The sequence below is a fragment of the Salvelinus namaycush genome, chromosome 35, assembly GCF_016432855.1.
Source record: "Salvelinus namaycush isolate Seneca chromosome 35, SaNama_1.0, whole genome shotgun sequence".
NCBI lineage: Eukaryota > Metazoa > Chordata > Actinopteri > Salmoniformes > Salmonidae > Salvelinus > Salvelinus namaycush.
Window position 1 is genome coordinate 25,950,753 of NC_052341.1, and position 25,386 is coordinate 25,976,138.

At 42.2% G+C, this 25,386-nt stretch overlaps 2 protein-coding genes across 2 annotated transcripts; one reads left to right on the forward strand and one right to left on the reverse strand.

The window, feature by feature from the left end:
* Positions 1 to 2,249: 2,249 nt before the first annotated feature.
* bicral (BRD4 interacting chromatin remodeling complex associated protein like) lies at positions 2,250 to 22,130 on the reverse strand. The gene is made up of 13 exons (XM_038974941.1): positions 21,872 to 22,130; positions 19,462 to 19,513; positions 18,885 to 18,930; positions 18,649 to 18,697; positions 18,476 to 18,541; positions 17,197 to 18,384; positions 17,054 to 17,099; positions 16,921 to 16,970; positions 14,426 to 14,475; positions 11,423 to 11,568; positions 3,583 to 3,677; positions 3,401 to 3,503; positions 2,250 to 3,299 (listed from the first exon to the last, which is right to left on the reverse strand). The coding sequence occupies exons 2-13, from the start codon at positions 19,487 to 19,489 to the stop codon at positions 2,818 to 2,820; spliced, it is 2,349 nt and encodes a 782-aa protein (XP_038830869.1). The 5' UTR covers positions 19,490 to 19,513; positions 21,872 to 22,130; the 3' UTR covers positions 2,250 to 2,817.
* A 1,402-nt stretch (positions 22,131 to 23,532) lies between these two features.
* On the forward strand, positions 23,533 to 25,252 carry LOC120029557 (tubulin-specific chaperone C-like). The gene is made up of 2 exons (XM_038974825.1): positions 23,533 to 24,141; positions 24,276 to 25,252. The coding sequence occupies exons 1-2, from the start codon at positions 23,575 to 23,577 to the stop codon at positions 24,741 to 24,743; spliced, it is 1,035 nt and encodes a 344-aa protein (XP_038830753.1). The 5' UTR covers positions 23,533 to 23,574; the 3' UTR covers positions 24,744 to 25,252.
* The last annotated feature ends 134 nt before the right edge of the window (positions 25,253 to 25,386 follow it).

Sequence of the window (25,386 nt, forward strand, 5' to 3'; positions counted from 1 at the left end):
TGTTTTTCCTCTGGGGTTTTCCTTACAAAAAATTATAAATATTTATGTTTCACGTTTTCATTTTTTATACCAAAAAAACCCTATACAAATCATGTAGATAGTGAGACAGACCAAAAGAAAGTCAACAGTGAAAACGGGTCAAGAAAGTAGAAATGTATTGCTCTCCTTGGCGGAAAGGGCGTACCTCAACCCCTCAAGACACTCCTGTGTGAAATTACTTCCCGTTCCCTATATAGTCCACTACTTTTGAGTCACATAGTTACATAGGCTCTGGGTAAAAATATATGGGGAATAGTGTGTCATTTGAGTGTCGACCAGCAGACACAGGGGTCCTCAGGACCAGGGCTGAGAAGGCCACACCCAGTGGTTGTGTTCCTCTGCTCAGACACTGCTGGCACATGAAGACCTTACAACGCCTGGATAGGCGTGCCACATATGTTCAAGCAATCTGGTGCCCGACGTCACGGCACAGTCAATGACGTGGCACGCAACCATTGGTTGATGTATGCAACGTTTGAGCAGGAGAACACGACCATTCAATCCCTTACTCACTCAGACACAAGACAAACTGACAAACAGGCAGTGACGTGTTCTCCTCTCTATCTAAGGCCTTCAGTCTGTTCCTTCAGTCAGTTTAAAAGCATAGTTTACATACACTTGTCTCTCAACTGTGCGGAGGGAGAGAAGGATAGAGTAGAGGAGGGGAAACTAAGTGTGCTAGGGAACGAGTAACATTCCTCCGGGGTGAGTGAACACACGCACACACAACAAACATACAAACACACCAGCACACGTACACAGAGAGTGGACATACATATATATACACATATACCTTCCAGGGTCATTGTATCACATGACAGTGAGACATTGCCATGGTTGCGTGTTGACGTCGCTGGGACACACATCACTAACAACACAAATAATAGTGATGTTTAATTTCTAAAAAAGTAACTAAATCTAATCGAAATAAAAAAAGATAAACATGTCGTAACATTTCTCCCTCAATCTGAGGAGTTAGCTCCCCCCAACACCAATACACTTGTGTGTGTGCGTGTGTGTGTGTCTTGGTTCTTCTATACTTGTGGGGACAAGGATAGTAAAACAAGGAAACCAGCAGTGGCTGGTGACATTTCCCACATCCCCATGAGGACAAATGCTATTTTAAGCTTAGAGGGTAGGTTTAGGGTTATGCTTACAATTAGGGTTAGGGTAAGGGGTTAGGTTTAGGGTTTGGGTTACAGGTTAAGGTCAGGAAAAATTGGATTTTGAATGGAAATTAATTTTAGGTCCCCATGAAGATAGAACAAAATGTGTGTGTTTGATGTGTGGGTTGGTTTTTCTATCCTTGTGGGGACCTAAAATCCCCAAAAGTCCCCACAAGGATAGTAAAAAAAATTGAAAAATTCTCCCTAGTGGGTACATGAGGACAAACGCTATTTTAAGCTTAGCGGTTAGGTTTAGGGTTATGGTTACAATTATGGTTACAATTAGGTTTAGGGGTTAGGAGTTCAAATCAAACGCTGTCACATGCGCTGACCGAACACAAGTGTTTAGGGATTAAGGTTAGGTAAAATAGGATTTTGAATGGAAATTAATTTTAGGTCCCCACGAGGATAGAAGAACAAAACGTGTGTGTGTGTGCGCGCGGAGGGGCATCACATACCTTTAAGGTACATAAGAAAAATGTCAAAGATACATTTCAAAAACTGACAGAAAACCAAAAGCTGCTTTAGTAGTTAGACACTCAGAGTGTGAGTGAGTCTCTCTGGCTTGACTATGAAAACTGAAGTATAAAACAGAAAAATAACATATTTCTTGTAGTTGTCAAATCCATCAAATGACTGTGGTATTATACACCGAGTATACAAAACATTAAGAACACCTGCTCTTTCCTGGTGAATCCAGGCGAAAGCTATGATCCCTTCATTATGTCACTTGTTAAATCCACTTCAATCAGTGTAGATGAAGGGGAGAAGTATTTTTAAGCCTTGAGACAATTGAGACATGGATTGTGTATGTTTGCCATTCAGAAGTACAAATGGGCAAGACCAAAAATGTAAGTGCCTTTGAACGAGGTATGGTAGTAGGTGCCAGGCACACCGGTTTCTGTCAACAACTGCAATGATGCTGGATTTTTCACACTCAACAGTTTCCCGTGTGTATCAAGAATGTTCCACCACCCAAAGGACATCCAGTCAACTTGACACAACTGTGGGAAGCATTAGAGTCAACATGGGCCAGCATCCCTGTGGAACACTTTCGACACCTTATAGAGTCATTCCCCGACGAATTGAGGCTGTTATCATGGGAAAAAAGGAGGGTGTTCCTAATGTTTGGTATACTCAGTGTGTGAAGATGTGTAATGTCAGGTGCAAAAATGAAAGGACATTTCTTACAAGGCTTCTTCATGTAAACATTTGAAGGACAACATAGAATTTCTCAGGCACAGAATCATCATCATCATCTTCTTCCTCCCTAAACGTCAGCATAATTGCACGTGGCTAAAGTTGGGGTTCAGGGGGTTGATATCTTCTTCCGGCTCACACCCAACAGGACATGATGTAACACAGGTCATGACCCCTGGCTGTCCTACAGTAACCATAGTACTGTAACCATAGAAAAATGATCTAGATTATATTTCTATGACTGTAACTAACTCAGAGCTGGTTGAAAAGGACTGACAATGGGAGAGCAAAATAAGAAAATAAACAATAACAAACATGTAGCCCCAAGAATGAGCCGGCGGGGCAAAGGATGGGAGGATGAGAGAGATGGAGAGATAGAATGGTGGCACGCCCGTCTGTCAAATCTGTCTGTCTAACATTCTAGAATGCTGTTCACAGCTGCCTCTAGAACCGAGTCTGTGTCGGGCAGGGTGGGCGGGAGGGGCAGGGGGGGAGGGAGGGGCAGGGGGGCCTGGGGGTGAGAGGAGGACAGGTGAGACAGGAACTGAGTCTGTACCGGCTCTGTCGACATCGCCGCTGTGGCAGTAGCAGCCACATTGCCATGGTGATAGTTGCTGTTGTTGCTAGAGGCAGCTTTGTTTCCATAGTTGCTATGTTGAGTCCTCCTCAGGTCCATGATACTCTTAAAAGAGTCTATTCCTCCTCTCCCTCCTCCCCCCGGGTCTCCATAGCCCGACTGGGGGTCTGTCCTGTAAGGGGGGTCTGTGGTCGCCCCCCTCCCTGTCTGTTTACCGCCGTGGCTGGACGAGGGGGAGGAGAGAGGGTCCAAGGGGAGGCAGGGTAGAGAGACGGGAGATGTCTTCACCCCACAGCAGAACTCTTCCAAGAAGCCATCTATGGAGGGAGAGAGAGAGAGAGAGAGAAAGATGATGAGAAAAAATAATGGTCCACACTTTTTCAATGGTCCACACCCCTGCCAAGTCCCGCCTCCTCACCTGGGTCCACCAGTATCATACGTTTGTCTTGTGTCAGGTTCTGGCGCTCCTCTTGGTTGAAGGTCCTGTCAATCATCACCATCTCTGAGGAGGGACTGGAGCGCTGCAGGGAGGGGAAGGGACTTCCTGTTAGCACAACACTTTTCAAAGATTCAAAAATAATTGTGTGTGTGTATACTCACCTCAGCCTCCACCATCAGCAGTCGTCTGTATTTGTTGATCATGACCTGGGTCCTCTTCAATACCTGAGTCGCCATCGACTCAAACTCATCATCCACTGTTAAGAGACAGAACACAGTGGTTACACAAACACACACACTAGTGGTGCATGGATTGACACAACCTGTAGTCCCAGCGGTTATGTGCGCAGGGCGGGCGGGTTTAGGGTCATGAAATATGGCGTGGATGAAGGGCGGGAGGGTGGCGGGCGGGCGGGTTGAATAAAGAGAAAACAATGCATTAAAAATCCATAAATGTATCATTCTTAAGCAGTTCATATCTATAGGCTACATTGAGGTTTTTATTTCATTATTTATTTAGGGACTAACTAAGTTTACCAAATACACACCAATTGCCAAATGTTTTGGGAACTTGGGCAGAAAAAGTTAACGTCAATCCACAGACAAAAAGTCTGAGTTGAATTCAATAAGAGAAAAGCTGTGAAATGTAGAGTTGAAAATAAATAGGAGGGTCAGAACAGTAGCATGATGTCTGGGGAAGATTTGGTGAAGTGGTAGAAGAGGCTGATTGCAGTGGCAGCTACGTTCTGTGTAATGATTGTGAGACACTATTCCAATTCATATACAAAATCTACATTTTGACTCGGGAACAGGAATGGAGAAATATGATTCATTTCATTCAGCCTCTTGAGAGAATGTGAATGCGCGATAGGGACCGTCTGTAAAAGGTGCTATCTTTATCAGCGCCATAAAAGCCGATAGTATTTCAACCACATAAAATATGCATCCAAGACGAACTGAAATCTGATCAGAAACATATTTGGTTGTTTTCACAGCTTTAAATTTCCTTAAAACCGGTTAAACTGATGTAATTTGTTATTTAAAAAAAAAAAATTGTCCCCGGTCCTTAAACATCTTAGCTGCGTGAGAGAATGAGAGATGAAAAACCTTAACAATGTAAACTAGATTGAAGCATTCATTCTGTCATTAAAGACACTTCTGGTGAGCAAGGGTTGATTTAGTATTCTCGGGCAACAAAGGCATATGGCTAAGCTTCCCCTAAAGTATATTGAATTCAATTGCCAAAATTATAAAGCCTAATTAGTCTATTACATAAATAAATTAAAACATAAAAAACAGGCTACGACACCAGAATGCATGATTTGGCCACAGAGGATTATGAAAAAAATCTTCTTTGAAAAAAATAAGCTGTGGATTGTTTTAAAATCACATTGCCTCCAGCGGAAGGGCCCACAATTTGGGCAGCGCACACGGCAAATACCAAATAGATGATTGTTGAGTTTCGACTGTCAGTGAAAAGTAGAGAGGCCCAGCCAGGCATAGGCCTATTGCAATATTTCAAAATACAATTACGGGAAAACATAGCTATTTTCTTTCCAAACTATTGCTGTAAAGCAGTGTTTCCCAAACTCGGTCCTCGGGACCCCAAGGGGTGAACGTTTTGTTTTTTGCCCTAACACTACACAGCTGATTCAAATGATCAACTAATCATCAAGCTTTGATTATTTGAATCAGCTGTGTAGTGCTAGGGCAAAAAACTAAACATGCACCCCTTGGGGTTCCCGGGACCAAGTTTGGGAAACGCTGCTGTAAAGAGAAGACAATGAAAAGACTCTAATCTGTCTTTTAGTTATCAAAATCCGCAACTTAATTTAATGAACAATATAGCCTTTCTCAGGGATCATCAACTAGATTCAGCCGCGGGATGATTTTTTCTTGTAGACTGCAAATTGACCGCAAGAAGCCCAAACAGATATAATATTTGACTAAAACATAATCATTTTAAACCTTGCTTACATATTTGAATATGATCACATACACTCAGTGGCCAGTTTATTAGGTAAACCCATCTAGTACTGGGTCGGAACCCCCTTTGTTTCCAGAACAGCCCAAATTCTTTGGGGAATGGAAACATTGCTCAACGAGTATCAAGGGACCTAAAGTGTGCCAGGAAAACATTCCCCATACCATTACACCACCGCCACCAGCCTGTACCGTTGACACCAGACAGGATGGGGCCATGGACTGGTGCTGTTTACGCCAAAACCTGACTCTGCCAACCGTATTACGCAACAGGAACCGGGATTTGTCGGACCAGGAGATATTTTTCCACTCCTCAATTATCCAGTTTTGGTGATCACGTGCTTCTTCTTGTTTTTAGTTAATAGGAGTGGAACTCAGTGTGGTCGCCTGCTATAATAGCCCATCCGTGACAAGGACAGACGAGTTGTGCATTCTGAGATGCTGTTCTGAACACCACGGTTGTGCTGCGCCATTTGTGGCCCGCCTGTTAGCTTGCCCGATTCTTTCCATTCTCCTTTGACCTCTGTCATCAACGAGCTGTTTTTGCCCACAGGACTGCCGCTGACTGGATGTTTTTTGTCGCTCCATTCTCGGTAGACCCTGGACACTGTCGTACGTGAAAAGCCCAGGAGGCCGGCTGTTTCTGAGATACTGGAACCGGCATGCCTGGCACCAATGATCATACCACACTTAGGTCACACGTTTTGCCCATTCTAATGTTCAATCGAATAATAACTGAATGCTCTATATAGCAAGCCACACCCACGTGACTCACTCTGTAGGAGCTAACCATTTTCGTGAACAGGGTTGTGTAATTTAAAAAACTGTCCACTGAGTGTCTCTCTCTCTACTATGTGCGGGAATACTTTGGAACAGATTTCTGAAATTAAAATCACTTGAAGCTAATTTGCTTGTGTTTTTACAGTCAATACAAATATATATACTACCAGTCAAAAGTTTAAGAACACCTACTAATTCAAGGGTTTTTCTTTATTTTTACTATTTTCTACATTGTAGAATAATAATGAAGACATCAAAACTATGAATTAACACATATGGAATCATGTAGTAACCAAAAAAGTGTTAAACATATAAAAATATATTTTATATTTGAGATTCTTCAAATAGCCACCCTTTGCCTTGATGACAGCTTTGCACACCCTTGGCATTCTCGGACAACCAAAAAACTGACTGCGAAGATGTTTTGTCACAAACTGAATTTAGGCTAACTAAGCAATGTATAGTGTAAAGAATCATTGTACATTCTAAACCGCTGTGAACTTTCCAAATAACCAAAAATATTGTATTTTCAGATTTTTGAAGCTGGTCTACAAAACTGAAAGTCAAATGCACAATAGCAAAACTTAACCCGGAAGCATAGAAATAGTGCACATAGAACCGATCTACTGCTTCTTAAACTTGCTTTCAATGAAAATGACAGATCTATAACTCACATTTCTATGTCAATTTGGTCAGGTTGCCCAAAAAGTTACATATTACAGCTTTAACAGTAGTATTACCCCTTTATGGCAACTATCCTTCTAACGACTGGAGGCTAGTAGGCTACATGAGCACACCCATTGAAACAAATGACTGTATATTGGGATCGTGTGTATGTGTCCCATGTTGAGCTGCCCTCCAAATTCACTACAACACTGCTATTTTGCACCCCATTATCCTAACCTGTAGGCTAATAGTATATTACAGTGGGAAAGTGAAAGTTAATTAGACTATAGCCTATCTGCATTATATCCAACAGATGTGGGAGGAGTGAAGCAGGGTTTTACGCAAACGTGTCTGAGGGAGGAGAGGCAAAGGAGCTATTTTTAAGCGCTGTTTTAATATATTGAAATAATAATTTATCTAAATAGGCTTATTAGATCAACGATGATCAATAATCATAAGCTATATATAAATAAATAATCACTGTGTGTGTGTGAGAGACACTCCAAGGACCACATTAATTTACCACTTTACAGTGTAGACAAGGCTAATCTCCCCCGCACTGAAATGGTAGCATCCAATTGAACCACAGTGATGAACCCCAATTTTCCAGCCACACTAATATTTCAACTTTCAGGTCAAAAAAAGGTCAATTAGAACATTTTACAAGGTAGAAAAATAAGAAATTGAAACAATTTCAACCAATTTTCTATTACTCAATTTCAACAAATGGACCCAAAAATGTAGAATTTTTAACATAGAAACTAATATTCTATTGTTCAATATCAACGAGTGTATTAGATCATTAGATTGATAAACGTTACCCCCCCAAGCCATAAACTGTTGGCAAGCGGTTACAGTGCACCAAATCTGGAACCAACAGGACCCTGAACAGCTTCTACCCCCAAGCCATAAGACAGCTAAACAAGACTGCTAAATAGCTAATCAAATGGCTACCCGGACAACCTGCATTTACCTTTTTTTGCACTAACTCTCTTGCACTGTCTCTATGCACACACACTGGACTGTCCTTACACTGACACCCCAACACATACATACGCCCACACACACATAACACGCGCACACATGCATACTGACGCCACACACTCACACTTTCACACTCACCACATATGCTGCTACTACTGTCTACTATTTGCCTAGTCATTTTACCACTACCTATATGTACATAGCTACCTCAATTACCTCGTACTCCTGCACATCGACTCAGTACTGGTACTCCCTGAATTTTTAATGACATGTTATTTTTGGTCATTATTGTAATTTTTTTATCTTTAACTCTGCATTGTTGGAAAAGGGCCCATAAGTTAGCATTTCACTGTTAGTCTACACCTGTTGTTTATGAAGCATGTGACAAATAAAATTGTATTCATAGGCTAGGCCTACTCTACATCACTACGTGCTCATGCATTTTTGCAAACAGGATTGAGTTATATTATTAGCCTAAATTATGATTATCAAATCCACACATCACATTAGGAATCAAGGTTATTATAGTTTTGAGTTTTTATAATGAGTTTCTTTCTTTTAGTTTGCCATTTTTATTTGAAATTCGGTTTAGTTTCAGTTAGTTTTCAGATCCACTTTACTATTTTTTATTTAGCTTAAGTATTATAAAAACAGTTCAATTTTATTTAGTTTCAGTTTTTGTTTTAGTGTTAGTAAAGAAAGTAGCCTATCTACTGTATGCAGGGGAGGCTAGGAGCCACGCACGGTTGAAGTTGTAAGTTTACATAGCCAAATACATTTAAACTCAGTTTTTCACAATTCCTGACATTTAATCCTAGTAAAAATTCCCTGTTTTAGGTCCGTTAGGATCAGCACTTTATTTTAAGAATGTGAAATGTGAGATTATTAGTAGAGAGAATGATTTATTTCAGCTTTTATTTCTTTCATCACATTTCCAGTGGGTCAGAAGTTTACATACACTTAATTAGTATTTGGTAGCATTGCCTTAAAATTGTTTAACTTGGGTCAAACTTTTCGGGTGACCTTCCACAAGCTTCCCACAATAAGTTGGGTGAATTCTGGCCCATTCCTCCTGACAGAGCTGGAGTAACTGAGTCAGGTTTGTTGGCCTCCTTGCTCGCACACACTTTTTCAGTTGCTGAGTGGCCTTTCAGGTTATGTCGATATAGGACTCGTTTTACTGTGGATAGAGATACTTTTGTGCCCGTTTCCTCCAGCATCTTCACAAGGTTCTTTGCTGTTGTTCTGGGATTGATTTGCACTTTTCGCACCAAAGTACGTTCAACTCTAGGAAACAGAACGCGTCTCCTTCCTGAGCAGTATGACGGCTGCGTGGTCCCTTGGTGTTCATACTTGCGTACTATTGTTTGTACAGATGAACGTGGTACCTTCAGGCGTTTGGAAATTGCTCCCAAGGATGAACCAGACTTGTGGAGGTCTACAATTTGTTTTCTGAGGTCTTGGCTGATTTCTTTTGATTTTCCCATGATGTCAAGCAAAGAGGCACTGAGTTTTAAGGTAGGCCTTGAAATACATCCACAGGTGCACCCCCAATTGACTCAAATGATGTCAATTAGCCTATTAGAAGCTTCTAAAGCCATGACATCATTTTCTGGAATTTTACAAGCTGTTTAAAGGCACAGCCAATTGAGTGTATGTAAACTTCTGACCCACTGGAATTGATACCTTAAATGATAAGTGAAATAATCTGTCTGTAAACAATTGTTGGAAAAATGACTTGTGTCATGCACAAAGTAGATGTCCTAACCGACTTGCCAAAACTATAGTTTGTTAACAAGAAATTTGTGGAGTGGTTGAAAAACGAGTTTTAATGACTCCAACCTAAGTACATGTAAACTTCCAACTTCAACTGTATGTGTTGTATAGTTTTTGAGTTTTTTGGGAGGTCACTTCTTGCCTCTGTTGGGCAGTAATACATAAGGTGATAGGTCAGGTCAAGTTTAAAGGTAGATTTAAGGAGATGACGCGAGATGACGTAGATGCACGAACTAAACAGTAGTAGTGGGTCAATTTCCGCAACAACCAGGAGCGTTGAAGCGCAAGGCTAAACCCTCAGCTGTTTTGGTCCTGTAACTACCACGTTGTAGCAGCATGAAGCGCACCCGTGCACAAGCGCAGATACTCTGTGTGACTGTGTGAGAGCAAAGCATTGCATCATGCCCATCCCAATGGGCGCGCTCGAGCAGATCACTTTTGTCAACTCGATGAGCATCGGTGGTCACCACCATTCAAAGTGTTGCATTCTGGGGATAAGAATTGTCCGACTGGCACCTACGTAGCACATGGGATGTATAAAATGTACTCCTCAGCCTGAAGTGTCCCTACTTACACCAGCAAATAGCTAGCTATTTGAGTGGGGCCGACTGGTAAGACACTTCAGGAGAGCGGTCACGTGTGCTAGTAACGCACAGGTCCAGGGTTCAAGCCTCAGTGTGAGCCGAATCAGGAGGACGTGGTACTCGCTAAGCATGCAGCGTAACACCTGTCACAACTACATGTCAACTCCATGAACTTTACAAAAATCATGTGATCAAAGTTAATGACGTTGCTTTTACCCAACTGCGCCATGCAGCCATCGCCTGCATTGTGGGAGGCTCTATAGTCAACCAATCATTAGGGTGTTTATGTTTTACCCACACAAACATGACCAAATACATGACTGAAACAGGAACCAATTTGCCGGAATTTATGTTTGCCGGATATATTCAAATAAATGTGATATTTGAGGCTCTCTCTCACTAATTGATTATACAATGTGGAAACACAATACTATATTATGATTTCAGTTTGTGTGATATGGGGGTTAGATATTTCTGCCATGTTGATTTGAGCCTTGCTGTTGGAAAACCACATTATACCCTGACTACACCGCTCATGCGCGAGCGTTGCAAAATAAATTTAGAAATCTATATTATTCAATTATTGCACCCACACTGCTCGCGGTCTGCGTTGCCAAGGGCTAAAATAGAAGTCAGTTCTATTTGTGACGCAGATAGCGGTGCAAGTCCTGCCTCTCCCATCTCCTCATTGGTTTATAGAAGCAGATACTCACGTACCATCTCCTCATTGGTTATACCCACGTAGGTGATTGAAAGACAAACTGTGTTGTCGGTCGTCGTGGTAATACTATGAAAGTTTAGATGCCAATCACCATATAAGTTCAAAGAAGAAAAAGCCTGGAAGGAGGAGAGATGACTAGAAATGATTCGGTTGACCGTTTTATTTGTGGATTAATTGTCGGAGTAGAGGACCTTGTGCATTTCAGGTAAAATAACGACTCAATGTCCATATCCCAGGACAAATTAGCTAGCAACAGCAAGCCAAGTGCAAGCTAGATAGCTAAATTGCCATAAATGTTTAATGCTTTTTGACCTGTACACAAATAAATGTAATTGGTTCAGAGTTTGTTTTGATATTTTAACCTGCGTGTCGTGATCGCTTTTGGTGTGGGGGGACAAAATAAATCTATGCACGATGGCGCGCCAGCGCAGACGGTTAGGGCTCCGTGTTAGTGTCTGACTTTGGGCTGTCTCATATGCACCTCCGGGCGGGTGAACAAACAGCTGACCTTGGGAAAACTCTTCCCTGTTGGGCGGAGCTCCATGGAACACGTGGTAGGGGAGGAGTCTGTGCAGTGCGTCATCCAATGAGGTGAAGCGGGCGATGTCAGGTGACAGAACCCCCGAATGATCCATCCTCAACTGCTGTAGCATCCTGGAGAGACACACATAGTACACTTATCACACACACACACACACACACACACACACTCTCGCAGCCCCCCAAGGGGGTGCCCAGCAAAACTGCGGTACGCCACTGACACGCGCATATCCAGTCGCTAGTGAAAGTCTACACACCCCTTGCACAGTCTTCACATTTTGCTGCCTTAAAATTATATCTAAAAAGGATTAAATGAAAACCAATCCAAAGTGAAAGAACAATTACATAAAATTCTACAAATGACTATGAAATGCAAAATGAGGATGTATTGATTGCATGTCTTCATACCCCAGAGTTAATGCTTAGTGGAAGCATCTTTGGCAGCCATTACAGCTGTTAGAGGTCGACCGATTAATCGGAATGGCCGATTAATTAGGGCCGATTTCAAGTTTTCATAACAATCGGAAATCGGTGTTTTTAATTTTAATTTTTACACCTTTATTTAACTAGGCAAGTCAGTTAAGAACACATTCTTAATTTCAATGACGGCCTAAGAACGGTGGGTTAACTGCCTTGTTCATGGGCAGAATGACAGATTTTTACCTTGTCAGCTCGGGGATTCAATCTTGCAACCTTACGGTTAACTAGTCCAACGCTCTAACTACCTGCTTTACATTGCACTCCACGAGGAGCCTGCCTGTTACGCAAATGCAGTAAGAAGCCAAGGTAAGTTGCTAGCTAGCATTAAACTTATCTTATAAAAAACAATCAATCATAATCACTAGTTAACTACACATGGTTGATGATATTACTAGTTTATCTAGCGTGTCCTGCGTTGCATATAATCGATGCGGTGCGCATTTGCGAAACAGGACTGTCGTTGCTCCAACGTGTACCTAACCATAAACATCAATGCCTTTCTTAAAATCAATACACACGTATATATTTTTAAACCTGCATATTTAGTTAATATTGCCTGCTAACATGAATTTCTTTTAACTAGGAAAATTGTGTCACTTCTCTTGCAACAGAGTCAGGGTATATGCAGAAGTTTGGGCCACCTGGCTCGTTGCGAACTGTGTGAAGACTATTTCTTCCTAACAAAGACAGCCAACTTCGCCAAACGGGGGATGATTTAACAAAAGTGCATTTGCGAAAAAAGCACAATCGTTGCACGACTGTACCTAACAATAAACATCAATGCCTTTCTTAAAATGAATACACAGAAGTATATATTTTTAAACCTGCATATTTAGCTAAAAGAAATCCAGGTTAGCAGGCAATATTAACCAGGTGAAATTGTGTCACTTCTCTTGCGTTCATTGCACGCAGTCAGGCTATATGCAACAGTTTGGGCCGCCTGGCTCGTTGCGAACGTATTTGCCAATATTTTACGTAATTATGACTGACATAACATTGAAGGTTGTGCAATGTAACAGGAATATTTAGACTTATGGATGCCACCCGTTAGATAAAATACGGAACGGTTCCGTATTTCACTGAAAGAATAAACGTTTTGTTTTCGAGATGATAGTTTCCGGATTCGACCATATTAACGACCTAAGGCTCATATTTCTGTGTGTTATTATGTTATAATTAAGTCTATGATTTGATAGAGCAGTCTGACTGAGCGGTGGTAGGCAGCAGCAAGCTCGTAAGCATTCATTCAAACAGCACTTTAGTGCGTTTTGCCAGCAGCTCTTCGCTGTGCTTCAAGCATTGAGCTGTTTATGACTTCAAGCCTATCAACTCCCGAGATTAGGCTGGTGTAACCAATGTGAAATGGCTAGCTAGTTAGCGGGGTGCGCGCTAATAGCGTTTCAAACGTCACTCGCTCTGAGACTTGGAGTAGTTGTTCCCCTTGCTCTGCATGGGCCGCGGCTTTTGTGGAGCGATGGGTAACACTGCTTCGAGGGTGGCTGTTGTCGATGTGTTCCTGGTTCGATCCCAGGTAGGAGCGAGGAGAGGGACGGAAGCTATACCGTTACACTGGCAATACTAAAGTGCCTATAAGAACATCCAATAGTCAAAGGTATATGAAATACAAATGGTATAGAGAGAAATAGTCCTATAATTCCTATAATAACTACAACCGAAAACTTCTTATTTGGGAATATTGAAGACTCATGTTAAAAGGAACCACCAGCTTTCATATGTTCTCATGTTCTGAGCAAGGAACTTAAACGTTAGCTTTCTTACATGGCACATATTGCACTTTTACTTTCTTCTCCAACACTGTTTTTGCATTATTTAAACCAAATTGAACATGTTTCATTATTTATTTGAGGCTAAATTGATTTTATTGATGTATTATATTAACTTAAAATAAGTGTTCATTCAGTATTGTTGTAATTGTCATTATTACAAATAAAAAATCAAATAAAAATCTGCCGATTAATCGGTATCGGCTTTTTTGGTCCTCCAATAATCGGTATCGGAGTTGAAAAATCATAATCGGTCGACCTCTACTGTGAATAATTTTTAATAAGATTCTACCAACCTTGCTCAACTCTTAGGGCAACATACATCCATTGTTTTTGTCAAAATTGCTCAAGCTCAGTACATTTGGTAGGGAATCATTGACGGACAGCAATATTCAAACCTTGCCTCAGATTATTTTAAGAAGATTTAAGTCAGGATGGAGACTGGACAATACAGGAACACTCAACACTCAAGAAAGCCATTCTTGCTATTTTGTTTCTTTTTGACCATTTTTATTGAAAACAATCACAGTAAGGTACTTAATTGTTACCCAGAAATTATTTGATATTGAGATAAAAACGGATGCATTGGACCTTTAAGGCAGCAAAATTTGAAAACTGTGCAAGGGGTGTGTAGACTTTCACAAGAGCACTGCATGCACACACACACACACATACGGCATCTATACACATACACACACACTACTTACATTCCTCCTCTGGTGAGCTGCTGAGGGGCCGGCCTCTTCTGAGCGCTGACCTACAAGAGACACATTTCAATAACATCATCATCATCATCACCACCACACACAGGTCTGTAAACCCATGTTTCGCAACATTTCTATAGGCCACTATTAAAAAGAAGAGGATCCCATCCGCTTTCTATAGGCTAGGCCTACTATATTTACTTCTCAACTTTCCTAATATCAAGCACATTGCTTCACTTTATAAATCGGGGGGCATGCCTACCTGACTAGCATGAAAATGAACCATGGGAAAAGCATCTTCCATTGGCTATTCAAGTGCATACGGGGTAGCCTAGTGGTTAGAGTGTTGTGCAAGTAACCGAAAGGTTGCTGGATAAAATCCCCGAGCTGACAAGGTAAAAATCTGTCGTTCTGCCACTGAACAAGGCAGTTAACCCACTGTTCCCCGGTAGGCCGTCATTGTATATAAGAATGTATTCTTAACTAGCTTGCCTAGTTAAATAAAGGTTCAATTTAAATACAGATGACATGTATTTTTTGACCCTGCCCCTGTTCCGTGAATGATAATGGCCCATTCTAAATCTAAACTAATTTCACACATATACTAAATAATATATGTAAAGACAAGAGTAAATTGAAAATAGTCTGATGGGTGAGAATATTATCACTTGTGAATGATGCCAAGCGTGTGCAGTCTAAGGCCAGAAACAGCACAACTTTTCAAATCATCTCATGCATCATGTATCTTAGCCCATGGGCCTATATGTTTTTATAAGGTTTGTATCACAACTAATGTGGCCAAATAACCTCAAACGTAGCCTATAGTCCCAAGACCCCTGGAACACAGTTGGAGAGCCCATAGCCTACAGAGCCTAGTGAAACATGTGTTCTTATAAGCCCAGTCATTGTTCAATCACGTGTGAAAACATAGTTTTGACTGGACACTATTTAAAAGAGGATGCCAGCTTTCTCGTGCTGCTATATTTTTTGCTCAATTATTAAAAATTAAGCACATTAATACACTTTAAAAACAGTGTATCCTACCTGGCATATTAAAAACGTAACTGCACGTAACCTCCATTCACTTTTCGAGTGCTGTCACGTTCGCTGGAATAATTATCGGACCAAGCTGCAGCGCGATATGGTTTCCACATATTATTTATTAGAAACGCACAAAACAACAAAGAAAGAACGAAACAAACAACAAACCTTAACAAAGAGGTGTAACATTACACTAACTCAAAACAATATCCCATAAAACACAGGTGGAAAAAATGCTACTTAAATATGATCCCCAATTAGAGACAACGATAGACAGCTGCCTCTAATTGGGAATCATACCAAACACCAACATAGAAAACTAAACTAGAACCCCACATAGAAAATAATAACTAGAAAACCCCCAAGTCACGCCCTGACCTACTATACCAGGGGTGTCAAACTCATTCCACGGAGGGCCTAGTGTCTGCAGGTTTTTGGTTTTTCCTTTCAATAAAGCCCTAGACAACCAGGTGTGGGGAGTTCCTAACTAATTAGTGATGTTAATTCATCAATCAAGTACAAGGGAGGAGCGAAAACCCGCAGACACTCGGCCCCCCGTGGAATGAGTTTGACACCTGTGTACTATACCATAGAAAAACAAAGGCTCTCTATGGTCAGGGCGTGACAAGTGCAGGCTACGGATGACATGTTTTTGTTTTTTCTGGGCCATTCTAAATAAAATGTTATTAAGAATAATCTTATGGGTGAGAATATTATCAGTGCTTGTCAAATTGTGAATGAGAGACTGATGAAGTGTGTGCAGCCCGCACAATAAAGCCTGCGCTTGCCTTTCATGTGACTTTTTTCAAATCATCATTAGAGTAGCATCATGCAGCCTTAGAATGTATTAGAAATCGAAACATATAGCCCAACGTTTGTATCACAAGTAAAGTTGCATAAATAACTCTAAATTAAGCATATAGGAGGACCTGTTTCTTTGTTAACCGCTCAACACAGAATAGCCGCATGTGCGCACTCCCTGAGAAAAATATCCTTTCTATTTTATTCAGCTATGTTCAATTATATTGTTCTTACTATAAAATAATGCCACAGAAAATATATGCAAATCTTGCCTGCTAAATGATCTAGCATAGCCCACAGCCATACGGCATAACATAAGGACGACTCAGAATATGCTATTCTGTTCTTCTGTAATAGGCCACATTTTCTTCATATCATTATGTATATTTAGACCTGCCTAAAATAAATAATGGATTTATTGTGATGGTGTAGGATATATTAAATGTATTTATTACACTTTTTAAAATTCAGATGTTCCAAAGGTCCGCATTAGTGGCTTGTAAGCAAAGCATGGAAGCTGGATATGTTAAACATTTTAAACAGTTTATGTTACTTAACGGTCAATCAATTATTGTGAGACCGGCAGTTAGTTGCATGACAATCACCAGCTGACAACATTTCATGACCGCACACACAGTGTATAACATGTAGAATACCTGTGTGTTTAGCGGGGCGTCTTGGCTGATGTAGGTCATTGTTTTCACAGCTAGGAGACAAATGAGAAACAGAAGTCAGGAGAGGGTTTTATATACATCTATAACAACAACACACAAAAACACAAACACAAACCTTTGTTTCCAAGGAGGTTGACGAGCTGTGTCTGAGCCTGCTTGTCCTGAGGAATTGGGAGAACAAAACAATACAAAAACATCTTTTAGAAACGCATACAAAGAGGGTAATAATTAAGTGAGGAAGAGAGTTGTAGTTAATACCTGTGTGTACTCCTGTTCCTGTGAGGCAGTACCAGAGAGAGACAGGGGGGAGAGGGAGCTGCTGTTCTGAGTCTGAGACAGTACGAGGCGCTGCACTGGGCTGCCCGACACCTGCCCTCGAACCCCAGTCGCCGTTCCAACCAGCGTCAGACGCCCCTGGTTTGATGCCGCCTGGACTGGGGCAGGGTTCGTACCAGGAAAACTCTGCCATGTTTGGGTCATGGCTCCTCCTACTCCCACCTGGCTGCCTCCCACCTGGATCAGCTGACCTCCCGCCGTCGCCGTGAAGTTCTGCCCGGCGACGAGCTGTACTGTGTTCTGATTGGCTAGCAGGGTTGATTGGGATGGGTCTGAGGGGCCATTGTGGTGGACCAGGTACTGCCCTGGGGGCAGGTTGGCCTGGCCTTGCTGTCCCTGGTTCTGCTGCCCCAAGGGAGAGTGGACCAGGATGGAGCCGTTAGCTGTGTAGTGTCCCTGGGCTGCGGTGTTAACCATGGTGGTGGTTGTGGTCTGGAGTCCCAGGCTATAGACTGTCTGAGCCCCAGCTTGAAGGGGTTTGGGCTGGATAGGTCTGACCAGGGCCTGGGCGCCCCCAGGTCCTCTCTGGATGATGATATTCTGCAGGGGGATGTTCTTAAAGGGCAAGCCCACCTGGTTCACCTGGCCCACTGGGGAGGGGGTGGCAAACACCTGCCCCCCTGCTGCTACTCCCCCCACCGCCCCCCCTACCCCACCACCCTGCCGGAGGAGGATCTGTTGGACCCCTCCCCCACCAAAGGACCCCAACACCTGGATGTGCCCCCCTGCCTGGCCGTTAGGCAGCTGGGACACGCCCTGGAGGAACTGACCACTGGGAAACGATGCTGTCGATGTGGTGACCCCGCTGCCGTACCCCCCCGAGACCAGCTGGGGGGGGAATGGGGAGGGGGCCGAGGGGAGAGGAGGGGGAGGTGGTTGGGAGTCTAGCATGGCCTCTTGTTCCAGAGTCTGTTCAGTGATGTCTGCCTCCATGAGAGACTTCTGCAGGATGTCAAAGGGCTGGTCCTCTCCTCCGCCAAGATCCATTCCTCCTGGAGAAGCTTCTCCCCCCAGCTCATCCTCAATGAACGATAGGCTACTGGAAAGCTGGAGGCCCACCCCTGCTGAATCCTCAAACTCTTCATCTTTGAGGCCGGAGTTAGAGCCAGCCTGAGAGAAAGATAACACTTTATAACTATGCAGGCTCCATCAGTTTATAAACCTATTACCAGCAGGGAAGTGCAGATTTATTTCTACTCACAGTGTTACTGGTGAAGAAGGTTCCGGCAGAGCCGTAAGCTGCGTTCGTCACGTCATCCTCCTCAATCTGAGGGAGAAAATACACGTCACTTCACCTGTATGCAAAGCAGCGTGCTAATATTCTATGACTTGAAATGGGCATGGGTGAACTAGACCAGAGGGGGAGACACTCACAGACTTGTTGGTGGAGCCGTGGAGGTAGTCATTCAACGCCTGCACATCCCTGGAGGACAGAAGGAGGGAGAGAGCTTGAGTCAGAGAACATCCGAATGAAATGCATTTTATTTAACATTCGTAACCCCTGGGCACCAGATTTATCTGTTCCACTTGCCATTACTAATGCCTTAGTGTTAGATGTTTCTAGATGTGTTATAGATAGTGTTTGTGATTTATGTGTTATATAGATTTACCCTATAATATCCAGAAGACGGCGATCGTCCTCATCATCCATGACACCTGCGAGAGGAGAGAGCAGAGAGAGGGATGAAGTGACAGGGGGGTGAAGTGAGTAGAAAGAGGTGTAATGGAGGAAAGGATAAGAGGAAGGGGGAGATATCCTATTTTAACTGTATACACTAACTATGCTAAAAAGCTCATAAATGCAATATAAGAGCTCTTATTCTAAACCCTCTCGACTATTCTACATTGCTGCAAGAATTCTTATGAATGCTTGTGAGCACAAAAGAGTTACGGAAAGTAATGCAGAGACATAGAGAGTGAGACAACACAGAGGACGTGCTGGGTGGGTGGGTGTGTCACAGGCGGCCGGAGGCACCTGGGGAGGACGGGCTCATAGTAATGATTGGAATGGAGTAAAATGGAATGGTATCAAACACATGGTTTTTAAATATAATTCCATTCACTTCATTCCAGCAATTATTATGAGCCGTCCTCTCTTCAGCAGCCTCCTGTGTGTGTGTGTGTCAGACTGTATCTGCATGCTTATCTCTGGTGTGGTAACAGTTGGCGACGCAATAAAACACTCACAGCTTTCTGACAGCGAGCATGGAATCATTCATTAACCACCACCTTTTATTTCCTGTGATGGCGTAGTGGGCAGAGTGAGAGACAAGAGAGATAAGAGGGGAGAAAAAGAGAGATGGGAGAAGCACAGAAAGAGAGAAGTTAAGAACAATAGTATTAAAAGTGCAGTATTGCCCCCATCCCTCCACCTACCTGTTCCTATTGAATGAGAGTGAAGCTCCCGCCCCTACCCTTCTCTCTTCTCCTGCACATTGGTCTACTCTCCTGTCACCTCCCATTAAATGAAGATGGTCATCAAAGTGTAAATAACTCCACCCTGTTCCCTTTAAAATGTTGTTTGTTTGGGAGTTGAAGGTTTCCAAAGCATTTGCTTTGTTTTACAGCCAACATTCCACAGAACTAACTCCAATGATGCTGGCCTTGTATCGTGGTGAAAGGGGACATAAAACAGTTAATAATGTGGTGAATAGCAATGAGGAGCAAATCAGTAAATGTAGCCTTAGAATATTCTCAAGGTGAAGCTGTATATTTTGTTAATTCAGAGATGCAATGCCTGGGTTAAACAAGGTGGTGTTTTGAAAAATGGCATGCCACTGTAGGGGGCCTGTGATGTGTCCAACTGTAGCAACATTTTCATTTTTGACTTCTTTGTATCTTTCATTCGACGTCATGTCGAATTACAAATGTGATACATTGTGTCAAGTCAGTGATGTAACATTGTGCTCTTGAACACATTTAACCAGTCGTTAAAACAAAATGGCGACTCGGCCACCATCTTTGGTTGAGAAAGAACCAAGCCTAAAAGGCTAAAAAAGCAATGCGTCATAAAATGTCTCAGCTACAATTGAGTAGCTCAATGTAGGGAATTGCACGATTAATAGTTTATAAAACTGGTCGTTTTGGAATTGTGAAACAACTAGCTGTATTTTCAAAATGTAGGCTGCTAGCCTGTTTTTATGCTAGCAGCCCAGATATCTAGCTAGCTGCTAGCATACGCAGATAAGAGTGCAACTTTATATTCAGCTTTCCACCAACAAAAAAAGGAATAAAACAGTAAAACTATATTTTATTTCACAAGTTAAACCGATACACGTGCTCTTTGAAGGATCACTTCAAGTGTGTCCGTTTTAAGATATTTGCTGACAACTACGACACCATCACCAGGTTAACGTTGGCTAATCGGCTAGCTAACCTCTAATGAGGTCCCTTTTCAACATTGGGGTTATTTTGTCAGAGGGGCAGGATTAGCTAGCACCACTAAATGGTGGGATATGTCTACACGTGTCAAATAACTGGCAAAATGCACTCTCAATAAAGCCTGGAATATTTAGCTAGTTAAATTTTCCACATTTCACAGAATTTTACTCATGTGGAAAACAAGCAGCAGTTAGCTAAAACGTTGTTAGCTTGCCAGTTGCCCAAGCTATTGAAAATATTCAGAAAATAGTGTTTCCTCTCCCCTACACCTAGCTTAGTCACCAAGTTAGTGGTCGGAGTAGGCGTACAAGACGATATGGCTAGCCAGGGTCGGAGTAATTTATAAACCAGTTTATCCAAATAATAGACACATTTAGCTCCTATTTAATTTTGAAATCGTAATAACACCCTCCCAAATTGTAGCAGCAATGTGCCATCAGACAAACAGCTAGCAACGACAGTCGTGCCACGGTTTAAAGCTTTGGAAACATCGTTTAGACCACCAGCTGATGTACAGCTTGCGATTTATGTCCAAAAATAGACTGAATCGACAGACAATGATAATCGCATTCGAGCACAAAAAGCCTGTCCTCCCAGCCTCTAGCTGGTCGCTGACGTGCTCTCTTTCTCTGCTGTGCTGGTGTAGACTTCAGAGGTTACCATTTGTCTTCTATTTAGCTCATCTGCCCGCATGCAATGCAAAACGTCAGATTTCTCTCGATTGGCTGAACAGACATATTTCAATCGTGGAATTTACGACCGCGCGGAGTCTTCAGCAACAGCTCTTTGGGCTAGCTATTTGACCGCGGATTTTTACTTGTAAACATCGGCCTGTTCAAGGTTAGCTAGCCGTTGTCGCCTATTTAGAATCGTCGGATAGAATTCGTTGACACGGCTAAACAGTGTCGATACCTAGGTGTTTTTTTCGATTAGCATAACATAAAGACGACTGAAAGAAGGCAAACCCTTACTCCTGTCTCACTCCTCTTGAAACCCAATATCTCCATTTGGCAACTTTTAATTTGCTCCCCCCTCCTCCTCCTCCTTCTTCTCCCTCTCCCACTCATATTTTTCTCACTGTCCCTGTTCTGTCTCAGATAGATTTCTCTCCACTCTCACTCTCTTCCCTCCCCGAAGGAAAGGAGGAAGGAGGTTGTGTGTGTTTTTTCCTAGAAATTTTATCACAAAATTATAATACACTCAAAGGGAAACTCACCGTCATGAAAAAGCAGTGCCTTGTCAACGGGGTTTCCTCGCCATCACAGCACGGGTAGTGCCGCTCCAGCAGAAGGCAGTAACATCAGAGCATTCTACAGATAGCGATGCAATATTCCATAGAAGTAACATGGAACGGACAAATAGTCACTACACTCTAAATACTGAAAAACTATGTTCTACCATTCATTAAAGTTTGTTTTTTTACTTTCATGACAGATATTTCATAATTCTTCTCCCCTATGAATAGGAAATTGTTTTACAGTAGACTTGGCCATTATGAACGGTAGGGGGCGGGCCACTAGCAGATGCCACACCTTGATGTGGCTGATAAAGTAATTGAGGAAGCTGTACATTGTGTCTACAGAGAGATCAGCAAAACCAGGGCGTTATTCCACTCACATACCCTCCAATGGGATATAGGAGGGGGCAAACAGCTTTTATAAGTCATCGCAAATGTAACACAATTAATCATATTCACAGTGATGCTATGTACACCATTTTCAATCAGAGATGTTTGTAATTCAGTCTATTCTGGTGTACATTTTATGAATTCATATAGGCCTATTGTGTTCTATATACTACAGACCCATTTCTTATACTTGCATCAGCAGTCTACGCTGGAAAAGTGCAGTTATTTCTTCCTGTAGACGAATTAACAGGTACTGTACGTGAAAGTGAGGTGTGTGTGACATTGAGAAATGCATAATAAACTATTCTACACCTACTGTGAAGGTGGCTACTGATATACTACTTTACTATTCTGAAATTTGTATTCTATTCTAGATTAAAGCTCAGGTTTTGCTTAATATGTGCACTGTCATCCTTCCACTTGCTTTCGCAATGGGGCACAATAAAACATAAACATCATTACATATGGATATTTGCAGTGGTGTAAAGTACTTAAGTAAAAAATACTTTAATGTACTACTTTAGTCATTTTGGGGGGTATCTGTACTTTACTATTAATATTTTGGACAACTTTTACTCCACTACATTCCTAAAGAAAATAATGTACTTTTTACTCCATACATTTCCCTGACACCAAAAAGCACTTGTTACATTTTGAATGCTTAGCAGGACAGGAAACAATTCACACACCAATTCACACACCTATCAAGAGAAAATCCCTGGTCATCCCTACTGCATCTGATCTGGCAGACTCACTAAACAGACTCACAATGCTTCATTAGTAAATTATGTCTGAGTGTGAAACTAGCTCTCCGTAAATTATTATTATTTTTTTTTAATCATGCTGTCTGGTTTGCTTAATATAAGAAATTTGAAATAATTGATACTTTTACTTTTGATAGTTAAGCATATTTTAGAAAAACATTTACTTTTGATACTTAAGTATATTTAAAACCTATTTTTTTATTTTTTTACTCAAGTAGTATTTTACTGGGTGGGTGACTTTCACTTTTACTTGAGTCATTTTATATTAACGTAACTTTACTTTTACTAAAGTATGACAATTGGATATTTTTTCCACCACTGGATATTTGTTATGGATTTAAACAATTATGTATGAACTTGGGTGGGAGTGGGAGAACGTAGCAAACAACGCTCCCTAATCCACCAATGGAATAACAGTATAGTCACAAGAGAGGAGAGATGTATCCAATAAGAAGGCCGTTTGTTACGAAGCAACCGCATCTCTTCCGTATTCGAATCTTTGCGGATACAAACAATATCAGTGAAAACATGGACGTGGAGAGTGGTACTTGTCAGGGAAACGAGGATTCTGGTCCCAGTGAGTCCGGCATTAAGATCCCGGACAGGATGCTGAAACGAGAACAAGATAGGCTTGAGGACGTGGAGAGAAAGAAAGAAGCGAAAAATAGCCAGTCTGTCACGGAGGAGAAGAGTGGGTTCTTCACCGCGACTTTCAGTAGTGAAAGGGCGACTATCGAGGAGTTACTGGAGGGCTGCTCGGGGGCTACTGACCGCGCCCTGGCCACTCAAACCTTGGAGGAAGTGACTACTAAAACACAGCTCCTCCAGAAGTTTCTAAACGATAGCATGGTGTTTTTACCGCAGTACGAGCTGAGACAGGCCCAGGCGGCGCTCCAGAAACTACAGAACTGTCTGGCCGAGAAGAGAGACGAGATTCTCCCCAAGAAGAAGTTCGCCTTTAGGTCGCGCGCAGCAAATACACCCAAAGTAGACCCACCAGCTCCACCTGTAACGCCTAAGGATTCTGGCCGAACTAAAGTGGACGGAGCCGTAAGCCCCCCAGAGCAGTGTGGCTTCTCCCACTTTGAGGGCCAGGTAACAGTCCCTAACATAACAATATTCAAGCATTTCTTCTGAGAATGTTTGTCTCTAGTCAATTGTGGTTTAGGTTCTACTCTTTGCAGGTATGTATCTTAAATGTCTGATGACCACTGTTTTATTTTTGGCAGGTGCTGACCAAGTCAGGGGAGGAGATTAAACAACAGGATGTTCTACTGACCCACCTGACCAACTGCAAGGTCAGACTCCTGGGCTCCCCCAGCACCGTCCACATCAAACACGTCCAGAACTGTGAAATCTTCTCTGGCCCAGTGTCCAGCTCTGTGTTTGTGGACCACTGCACCGGCAGCACCCTCTCCTTCCCATGCCAGCAGCTACGGACTCACCACACCACCGACACACAGGTCTATCTGCATGTCACCAGTCGCGCCATCATAGAGGACTGCCAAGGGGTGCGCTTTGCCCCCTTTGCCTGGTCCTACCTGGGTCTGGACCAGGACTTCAAGGTGTCTGGTCTGGATCGGGAGAGGAACAACTGGAACCAGGTGGATGATTTTAACTGGCTGGCCTTAGGTACCCAATCTCCTAACTGGTCTGTCATTCCAGAAACGGAGAGAAGAACAGAGTGGGACTCATAGAGACATTAGTATACAAAGAGCCTGTCAATCAAAGAAATACATTTTTCTTATTTTCTTTTAGCCCTGATGTGACAAAGCCTTACGTGACTTTGCTTTTCATGCTGATGAGTTGTTCCATCGTACTCACAGTTGTTCCATAGATGTCCTGACAGGGTTAACCATTAAATAAATATTGGGTAATATTCACGGTAGCGTGCTGCCTGTAATCTTTAATATTTCCTCACAGGGAGGGAAAAAGTTGCTGCATTACTGCTTTCTCACGACCATACTGAGCAATAAACAGAATATGTTAACCACAGGTAATGTGTTAACCACAGGTAACACAGCTTATTTAATCAGAAGGACCATCTTAGTCCTTAAATGCCATCTTATGTTTACAAACAGCACTTGTTCTGTCATTATTCTCCCATCTATAAAGCACTAAATACCTCACTGTATCTGTTCTTCTGATTAAGTGGTCTGGAGTAAATACTAGATATGTGAATAAAGGGTTTGGCTGACACCAACCAACCAATCTGTCTTTAATTGTGCATTAAATAATTTACTGAAACAGGAAGGTTTCCCGTACACAGATTAAGCCTAGTCCTCAAATTCCTAGGACTCTCTATTGAAAATGCTGTTTAGTCCAGGACTAGTCTTAATC

Coding starts and splice junctions, on each gene's coding strand:
- bicral (XM_038974941.1), bottom strand. CDS start 19,489: ATGATTCCATGCTCGCTGTCAGAAAGCT. Junction 17,100..17,196: donor AGGAACAGGAGTACACACAG/GTATTAACTACA, acceptor CCAATTCCTCAG/GACAAGCAGGCTCAGACACA. Junction 3,300..3,400: donor TATGATACTGGTGGACCCAG/GTGAGGAGGCGG, acceptor CTCCCTCCATAG/ATGGCTTCTTGGAAGAGTTC.
- LOC120029557 (XM_038974825.1), top strand. CDS start 23,575: ATGGACGTGGAGAGTGGTACTTGTCAGGGAAACGAGGATTCTGGTCCC. Junction 24,142..24,275: donor TCTCCCACTTTGAGGGCCAG/GTAACAGTCCCT, acceptor TATTTTTGGCAG/GTGCTGACCAAGTCAGGGGA.